This window comes from Xiphophorus maculatus, chromosome 4 (assembly GCF_002775205.1).
Source record: "Xiphophorus maculatus strain JP 163 A chromosome 4, X_maculatus-5.0-male, whole genome shotgun sequence".
Classification (NCBI taxonomy): domain Eukaryota; kingdom Metazoa; phylum Chordata; class Actinopteri; order Cyprinodontiformes; family Poeciliidae; genus Xiphophorus; species Xiphophorus maculatus.
Window position 1 is genome coordinate 21,007,013 of NC_036446.1, and position 9,416 is coordinate 21,016,428.

General features: G+C 35.2%; 2 protein-coding genes across 2 annotated transcripts in view; both read left to right on the forward strand.

Annotated features, from left to right (window-relative positions):
- Positions 1-1,713, forward strand: part of LOC102233157 (ephrin type-A receptor 6) — a 52,819-nt gene extending 51,106 nt beyond the window's left edge. The window contains exons 19-20 of the mRNA XM_023332982.1: positions 220-369; positions 931-1,713. Coding sequence (XP_023188750.1) covers positions 220-369; positions 931-1,045 — 265 coding nt within the window. The 3' untranslated portion in view covers positions 1,046-1,713. The remainder of the gene's footprint in view (positions 1-219; positions 370-930) is intronic.
- An 885-nt stretch (positions 1,714-2,598) lies between these two features.
- LOC102233419 (ADP-ribosylation factor-like protein 6) lies at positions 2,599-8,309 on the forward strand. Its single transcript, XM_005806746.2, has 8 exons — positions 2,599-2,804; positions 4,062-4,210; positions 4,458-4,519; positions 4,675-4,743; positions 4,818-4,912; positions 5,238-5,367; positions 5,589-5,644; positions 7,273-8,309. Exons 2-8 carry the CDS (start codon positions 4,091-4,093, stop codon positions 7,296-7,298), a joined length of 558 nt encoding a protein of 185 aa, XP_005806803.1. The 5' UTR covers positions 2,599-2,804; positions 4,062-4,090; the 3' UTR covers positions 7,299-8,309.
- Positions 8,310-9,416: the final 1,107 nt, after the last annotated feature.

Genomic DNA, 9,416 nt, shown 5'->3' on the forward strand with positions numbered 1-9,416 from the left:
TATTAATAATAATTGGAATATATTTTCAGAAGTGAAATAATGAAAAATACAGTACATCCTTTACCTCAAAGTGAAAGAAGAGTAGCATTTCTGAAGCGTATTTATTTATTTATTTTAAAATCATTTTGCACTATTAACCAGCCAAATAAAATCAACCATTCAGTTTGTTGGCATGCCAACTTGACGTTGTATCAGCTAATATGCTGTTTGTCTTCTCAGTTTTTCAGACTCTCCTGAGGAGATGCCAGACTACCCTCTTTTCATCTCTATCGGCGACTGGCTAGACTCCATCAAAATGAGCCAGTATAAGAGCAACTTCCTTGCAGCAGGATACACTACATTGGATTCTATTGCAACTATGAGTATAGAGTAAGTGGAGCTAAATTATAAAGAGTGATGCTACACACAAATAGAATAAAAAATTGCATTAAACTCAAAGAGAAATGGGAACACTGTCAAAGCATTGCATCAAGAACTGTGAGGATTGTGCAAAGTGATGTATATGAGAAGGCATGTAGTTGATACAAAAGGTTAAAGAAGGATGCTAGTGGTTTTTGTCATGCCAAACAAATGTATGGAGGTCTGGTTTGAGTTCACATTAAAAGCAGCTAAATATACAACTTCATAACATGTTCAGGATCCTTAATATTTTTATATAAAATTTTATTTTGATGTTTGTTTTTGTTCACCCTTGTCCCCATGACACCCTTGACAAGGGTGAACAGAAAATGGATGGATGGATGGATGGATGGATGGATGGATGGATGGATGTTTGTTTTTATTACACCACTCCTGCTATACTAAATATGTAAACATTTTAGACCTACCTTTCTTCAAAGTTCCTTGATTTCAGCTCTTAAAGTTCAGGTTTCTGTCCAAGCAAAGGTTTTGTCTTATGCTCTTATTTAAAATTCTCCTTCTCCTCTTCAGAGACATCAAACGCATTGGAGTCTGTTTGATTGGCCACCAGAGGAGAATCATAAGCAGCATACAGTCTCTTCGACTGCAACTTCATCACATCCATCAGAGTGGATTTCAAGTTTGAGACCATGTCACACAACCAGACTGTGTTTTTACACATCCAGCTGCCGATCCTTGGCATCGTCATCCAACCAATTGCACAAACACTGGACTGTTAGGTGTTGCCAGTACTACATGCTGCTCATGAGGGAGGGGTCTTGGTACTAGACCCATGGCTGCCCAGATAAGTTGCACTCATAATCCCAACTGTCATCTCTTCGGACAGCTTCCACAACAATCAACCTCTGTCAGCATTGGCCAAACCAGGTCTTTTTATTATCTCAGCAAGTACTAGCATTCACTTGAATTTAGGACTTCATGTCTCTAGTGTCTATTCAAGTGTTCACCAATACCTCTTATCTTTCCGAGTGACAATCCAATGGTTTCTATTGACTTTGAAAGGTGTCAAGTCAGTTACCTCATGACCAGGGAAGATGAGGAGAGGATATATACCATCTGGTGATGTATGAGAAACAATGTGGTTCTAAGATATCCAACTGGTTTTAAACAAAAAAAATTCCACAATGATTTTTGAACTGAAGACCACTGAATGTCAAACGTTTTTTTTTTTTTTTTTTAGAAATGTATGTTCTCTCCTCATGATAATGCAGTATGTCTTGTACAAAAAAAGTCTTGTGAAAGTCGTATGTTTTATTCTGTAAGTTTCTTCCTTAATAAACAACTATATTTTAATGCTGCTTTTTGCTCAAACTCTAAAAAACATCTTTGTGCCACGCTGGCTTTGTGGTTAATGCACAACAATAAACGGGAAACTTTAAGCACCTGTAGACGATCATCTTCATGTGAACAGTCTCCAAGGCATGAAATCTTATCAGGTATGTAAACAGACACTTGAAGGTCATATGGTGATAAGTACATGGTCATAGTCCTTTTTTGCTTATTGATCACATGGTGCAATCTGTTTTTGACTAGATGTAAAATCATTTCATATTTTAAATATTTTCATCTCAAACAAACAGGCGGGTAAAAGATGAAAATCAGGACAGGATGCATAAATTTCACCCAATATCACTCTCTTCTCAATTTGTTTTAAATCTTGATTTACATGGACATTTTAACCTTACGAGAAACTCGTTTCTGTATGCCATGAAAACAGGTTTGGTTAGTAATGTTACTAATTTTATTATAATAAAGTATATTTTAACAACAATTAAATCACATTGCAGAACCCCTGCTCTAACCCTACCACCACCCCACACGAACATCGAGACTAGTAGTCATACAATTTTAATTCACTTTTCATTTTTTTATTTTGTGTAATTTAGTCCTAGCTGACAACAGAAGTGGAAAATTGCATATTTTCCAAGTTTTAGATATGTGCTTTGTAGGCTTTTTAAAAATAACAAACGGGCAATAAATAATAACACTCAATTTGCTCCTTTACAGTCATTACGATTAAAGGTTTTAAATTGTGGGTTTCCCAAACATCACTGCACCTCTATCCATAGATGTGATTACGCCGCTATCAATGTAATCACAGCAGAGTAGACCAATCGTTGCCGAGCAACACAATGACCAATTACGGCAGACCCCTGTGCGGCTGACGTAGAAAACCAGTACGTGCTTTCCGTTGCCCCGGTGATCCAACCTAGCGGCAAGACAGTGGTCTCCCAGCAACGTAGTGTAAATGTCCAGTTATATTTTTATTCCAGGTAGTATTAGAGAGCATCAGAGAAATGAATGAAACATCAGTTAGTTAAATACAAAGACTGGGACTGCACTAGCTGACCCAATACTAGCAACATAGCACGGGCGATTTACAGGTAAGTTACAGCTCTACTTAACAATCTGCGACAGGATAATACGGGCTAAAGTTAGCGATATCGTAGCTAGGCTAACAGCGGTGTTGGTATTAGCTACAATTGCATAACTACATTTGGCTTATTTAGAGTGCAAAGATATTGTGAACTTTTTGTAGGAAGACCACGGAAAGCACTGTTTATGTCGCATTGAAATGATTGAAGTAGTTAACTTTCAAACAGCTAACGGTTAGCAGTGGCTTGCTAGCGACTATCTTAACAGATTAAATAGCTGTTAGCGTGTAGTAAATGCGACCAAATCTGGGTAGAGCCACCAAACACCTATGTGTGTAGATAATGCTCTTATATTCTTTTTTTAATTACTAATATAATCATAATTACATATAGATTTAATACAATTGTGTGCTAAATGTTAGTTTGATGTTCATAGAAAATAAAGTGGTTGCTATTTAAAATTCCTTGTACATTCATTATTAATCAAAGCTTTATTTTGCTCTGCATGATATGTTTTGTGAAAGATTCTTAGCACCATGAACATATTTTCTGAATGGGTCAGCTAATATGAGGGATATGGACTACTGAACGTAACAGTACCAGAGATTTCTCGTTTTTTAGTTAATTTCTATTCCACATTGATCTTTGCTCTGTTTTAGGATACACTGGGCTTTTCTAAACGTAAAGGAGGCTGTAGTTTTCCTTAAAACATTTTAGCTAGCATCCAGATCAGTGTGATGCATCTTTTTTTGCACTTGCACAGTACATGTTAATTTTAGTCAGAGCTGGTTGCAGGTGTCATTGATTGTAATATCAAAATTAGACAACTTCCATTCTTAAAGTGTGACTGGATGAATGTAGTCGTCGAGTAGCCGTAATGAATGGAAAGGCCCTATATTAATTAATTTTGGTAGTTGAATAGGACTCTTATAAAGTAGTGAATATAATATGCTATAATATTAGTAGCCAAGGATCCACGTTCTTCAAAGCATTAATATATTTAGCCTGTTGGATGGACGTTACCCACCTACATCTTATTTAAATCTCATTGTTTGAGATACTAAAGGTCACAAGAGGGGAAGGCGCATAATGGTAGCTGAAAACAAAAAAGAGAAGAGAAAAATATGAGTTCATTAAAACTCATATCATCATTGCAGCTGGGAAAGTGTGATCAACTTGTGTCTATTACAGATTTCTTTTCTGTTCCTTACCTCTTCTTATTTGTAATTTTAACCTACTGACTTTTAATTTTTTTTTTCATTGAAGGCTCACAGCCGATGGTTGCTTGCTAGCCAATGGGACTATTTGACAAGTTGGTCGGATGGCTGGGCTTAAAGAAGGAGGTGAATGTTCTCTGCCTGGGCCTGGACAACAGTGGCAAAACCACCATCATCAACAAACTCAAGCCTTCCAATGTAAGTTAATGATCTAGTGAAATGTGTGCACTTGTTGTATTTAATACAGCTCGCACAGACATATGCTGTGCATGTTCTTTTTGTGTTTTAAATGTGCTGTCCTGTAGTTATGTTGATCTGCTGTTGGACAACATTATTTACAATGGAATTAAGTAAAAAACAAAAATCCTTTCTTACATGACAATAAAATGAACATTGCCTGTGTGAGCCTGCCTTTGAGCCATTCCTGAAAGTCTTTTTCTTTTAGGCCCAGGTGCAAGACATTGTTCCAACAATTGGCTTCAGTATAGAGAAGTTCAAGACATCCAGGTAGATACTTAATGCCATATAGTAAAAATGTAATGTGTTATTGTTTTACCACCTTGTTTTAATTTGAACATTTCATCTAGTCATAGAATATTTGCTCCTTGTGATAACTTTTAGGTTTCCAACTTTATTTGTTTTATTTTTTTTCTATTCTCCAGTCTTTCATTTACCGTCTTTGATATGTCCGGTCAAGGCAGATACAGGAATCTTTGGGAACATTACTACAAGTGAGTGCACACATACAATCTTTTGCCTTTTTGGTGATTATACATGCATTTTATTCCCATTACTCTCTTCTCAGGGAAGGGCAGGCTATAATATTTGTCATTGATAGTGCAGACAAGCTAAGAATGGTTGTAGCCAAAGAAGAATTGGACACATTATTAAATCATCCCGGTAAGCTCTTTCTTATTTGTCTACACAGTTTTTTATATTGTTCTGTGTCTAAACCATGCAAATACAAATGCAGATTTTTGGTTTATATTTTATAAAAAGATACAAACATCAATGACTCCAAACCCATTTTATGTTTCTTTGTATGTATGTGTGTGTGGATGGAAAACAAAGTATTCCACGAGTGAGAAACACAGTGAACCACTTTGCAGAACACATACTAAGCGATATTGTGTCAAATATTAAGCAATAGTGTCAAAATATTGTTCTTTTTTATTCAGCATCACAACTGTGGGTTGTTTACACTTTACTCACCGTTTTGCTGCAGATATTAAACACAGGAGGATCCCCATCCTTTTCTTTGCTAACAAAATGGATGTCAGAGATGCTCTGTCTTCTGTCAAGGTCTCACAGCTGCTCTGTTTGGAGAACATCAAAGACAAGCCCTGGTACATCTGGTATGAACAGATTAAAACTCTTTGAAGTACTTGTCTCATAAACTGTACTCTACTAATAATAATCTAACATAACTATTAAACCACAGGACTGTAGTCATAGATATTTGTAACATTTTTTGGGATTTCTTAAAAGTGTTTTTTTTTTTTTTTCTGCATGGTTGGTAGAAATGCCTGGGTGGCTGCAGGTTTTTGCTTTTCAGAACAAATTTGTTGTTTTCCAGTGCCACTGATGCTATCAGAGGAGACGGTTTACAAGAAGGAGTCGACTGGCTGCAAGGTAAGAGACCTAATGTGCATAATTGAAGACTAAAATGCTGTATGATTGTTTTTTCCCCCTAGATTAATATGAAGTTTACTTTACTATCTACTTTATTCTTACATGATTACTTTTTAGCCAATTTGAGACCAGAATAGCATTCAAAATCTAATAAAGTAGCAAAAACACACATTTGGTCATATTCCACGTTTTTGTTTTTTGTTTTTTAGACTTTGTTGAAGTTTTAAAATATCGAATCTGATTTTACCCAGTGGCTAACGTTTGGCTGTGACAATGAGCGGGGAGTAAGGCCACGGCATATTTTCCAGCAATAAAGTGTCTTGTACATTTTTCTTGCTCCAACTTTAATTCCTCAAAATTTGAACGTTTGACCAATAAAAACTGAATGGCTTTGTTCACATCCTCTGTTGTCATTACCAAACTACAGTCACAACTCCTCCTTCTGTTTTCTTGATTGGTAAGGTTAAAACACAACCGGAGAAATCCAGGTCAATGGGAGAAATCCCAGTGGATCACTGAAGGCAGATGATAATTAAGTAGAATTGCATAGAAAGGCAATGGTCAGGCTAATTAGGCTCCAAAGCTGAGGAAAAACTTCTCACAGCTGGTTTTCATACACAGAACAGAGTTAGAAAGTTTGGGAAGTGCTTTTATTTATTTGGTTAATTAATATACCAGACTGCCAATTTATTCGAAGCAGCTGTTGTAATATCAAATTAACCCACCGCTACTGTTATTGCCTATTTTCTAATGTAACTGCAGCTGTTCAGATTAGTTTCCTATCCACAGTAATACTCCAGTTTTACTTTTTCCAACCTAGTTAGAGTTCTGTTAAGAAATGGTTATAATATCAGGTTAAGTAGGTGGAGTGGTTGTGGGTTGAGGAAGAGATAAAACAATGAGACATTTAGTTCTAACCTGAATAACAGGGAGCAGTCATGTGAATGAGGATTATTACACCATTTTTGTCTTATCATTTATTGAAGTGTCTTTGTTTCTGCCATTTCCTCATTGCTATCTTGACCTATAGATATCTAAAATTTCAAGATGTCTTTATTTCTTAACAAGACAGAGTTATTTCTCCAAAGCATGTTCATAACAAATATGTTTCATTGTCCAAGAATGTCCATGTCTTTTTTTCTGTTATGTTTAATGCCCTCATTCAAATCCTCCCATAGATCAAATTATACAGTGAGTACTGGTTGCTTTTTAATACTACTTTTGTTGAATTGTATTTGTTTAGGATTTATAACTGGTTCCCTTTCCTATGTTGTTGTATCCTAAGTACATGAGTTTACATGAAGCAATGTATTTAAGCTAGAAACCTAATAGTATCAAACAATTTGATCTTAGTCTTCTTGGCTCTTGCTAATAGGAAATCCATGAAGGGATTGTGGTACCTGAAGAGTATCGTTACTGAAATGAATATTACTTAAACACATAGATATTATTTTATGCAGTACATTCAGCAATAGATTTAAATTAAACCCACCATGTAAACTCTTCATCCTGACCCATCTTTGTCCAGTTTTCCTTTGGTAATTCTGAGAATTCAAAGAAACAGCTGACTGTTATTAAAATACATATGTGTTACATTTTGCTGAATAACCATTTTCCTCCTTTTCTAGATCAAATCAAAACAATGAAAACATGAGCGCATGAGGAGCAACCACCAGAATAACACCAGGATTCACAGATATTTTTTTAAATAATTGTTTTGCTGTTTTTGAGGCACCACTTGAAGCAGATGCTGTTTCTGATGATATATCAGTGTTAAAACAAACAAAAAAATGCAAATGTCCAAAAGGCAAGTGGACCAGAGTTTCACTTGGTTAGAGAAGTGCACAAAAAGCAACAGGTGAACGTGGTAAATGCTTCCTATAAAATGTTTAAGATTTGTTAAGATGCATTGTTGTTTGGGTAAATTTTACTTCATTGTAAAATTATTGGGAATCAGAAGAAGAAAGAGGCAAAATGTGTTCAGATCCCTGCCTTTTTCAAAACTACATTGGCTGTTTTGTGCTTACACTAATAACAGGCATTTTGTCCTCACTTCACATAATTTAGAATGGAGCTCTGCTCAATTTTAAGCAAAGTTTCTCTACGATAATAAACCAAAAAATAAATAAAAAATGAAAAAGAAATTGTAACAAATTTACCTATTTTAAAGAAAATATAATACATGTGTAATAATACCAATTGTAATGTGCCCTTTTAAATACAACATAGTTAGCTGTAATGGTCACATACAAATATTAAGTTGGTATATATACAGATGTGAAATAAGTAGGTGAAAACTGCAAATATAAGTCAAAATGAGTCTCTACAAAGCTAAATTCCAGCCACTGTTCTTTTTGGCTTGATTCCATTTCTACTGAACAAGATGTAATCATTCAAAAAGGCTGCTTTCAGTTCACTCTCAGTACTTCAATGAATCAAAGGCAGACCAGAAAGCATAAAATTACAGTCTATACAAAAGATAGTTTTTTTTGTTGTTTGTTTTTTTAAGGCTTTGATCTTTTTATATAGACTGACCTAGAGCTTACCATAAAAGCAGCTTGTTTTGTCCATGTTAGCGTAGGCTACTTCAGCCCTGCTTTCTAAAAATGTTTTCTGTGTTTTTAAGCCTTTTTTGGTTAGAATTAATCAGTATTGGATGGATGGATGGATGGATGGATGGATGGATGGGTGGGTGGGTGGGTGGGTAGAAAAGCTTAACAGCTAAGCTCATAGATTTAAAAGTGGCAGCTACAAAGGCTTTAGGTTGCATTTATTTCTGAGAAATAACCTGACTTTAATGCACTAAATTAAAATCAACACATTTCTTTATTTTAATCATTTATCTATGCTCTGTCAAAGGTTTGTGAATTGTGGCTAAATAAGGTTTAGCAGCAAAAGCCAAACAGAAACAGAAACAACTTTTTCTATCATCATTTTTAATGTTGCCCTCCTGCAACAACTCAGAAAGTAACTGTTCCAAAAGCAAGACTTTATTTAACTAATTACAGCTTGTGGTCTGTCAAAGATGTTTTCCTTAATGTGAATGACATGTAACTAAAATGGTGCAGATGGAGGTAGCTGTTTCAGTAACAATCATATCGAAGAGTTACTGAGGTATTTGTAAAACATAATGGTAGATGTGAAGTAGCTCGTACTTGTATAGCTAATAAAGTTCAGAGAACCCCAAAGCTCTTCACCCATCCTCACAGACATAGAACAAAACCTATTAACAAAACCTTGTCAATTTGTTTAGATAGTTAGGGAATATATGCTAAAAAGTCTGTGATATTTGTCAGGAAAGCATAGCAAAATATGTTGTAATTTATGTTAGTTATTTAAAATGTTATATCTGACCCTCTGATGCTGTTTTTGTTGTGAAAACCTGGAGCATGTTAGTCTCATACATCAGCAGGCAATGTTTTTTCTTCAGCGCTTCATCTGTGAAACAACCAAATCAAGAAAACTCCTGCTTACTATAACAGTGGAAACCATGTGGATTTGGAATATTTCTGTGATTGTAAAATATCTTGACTTGCTGTGAGGAGTTTAGTCAGTATCTTGTAGAGATCTCAGATCATTTCTGAAGGTCAGCTGTCCTTGATTAATAATGTTTTATATTTTAAACTGATATCATTTCTAGATTATTTGCTGAAACTGCATTTTTGCAAAGGCCTGTTTCTATTCTATTCTATTCCATTCTGTGTTTTAATTTTCAAATAATAAATTTCGTGGAAATCCAACATTTCTTCATGTTCAGGTGTAATGTTCATAT

Excerpts from the sequence above, each read along its gene's own strand:
- LOC102233419 (XM_005806746.2), top strand. The coding sequence starts at position 4,091 with ATGGGACTATTTGACAAGTTGGTCGGATGGCTGGGCTTAAAGAAGGAG. Across the intron at positions 4,520-4,674 it reads GAGAAGTTCAAGACATCCAG|TCTTTCATTTACCGTCTTTG; the intron begins GTAGATACTTAA and ends TCTATTCTCCAG. Across the intron at positions 4,744-4,817 it reads CTTTGGGAACATTACTACAA|GGAAGGGCAGGCTATAATAT; the intron begins GTGAGTGCACAC and ends CTCTCTTCTCAG.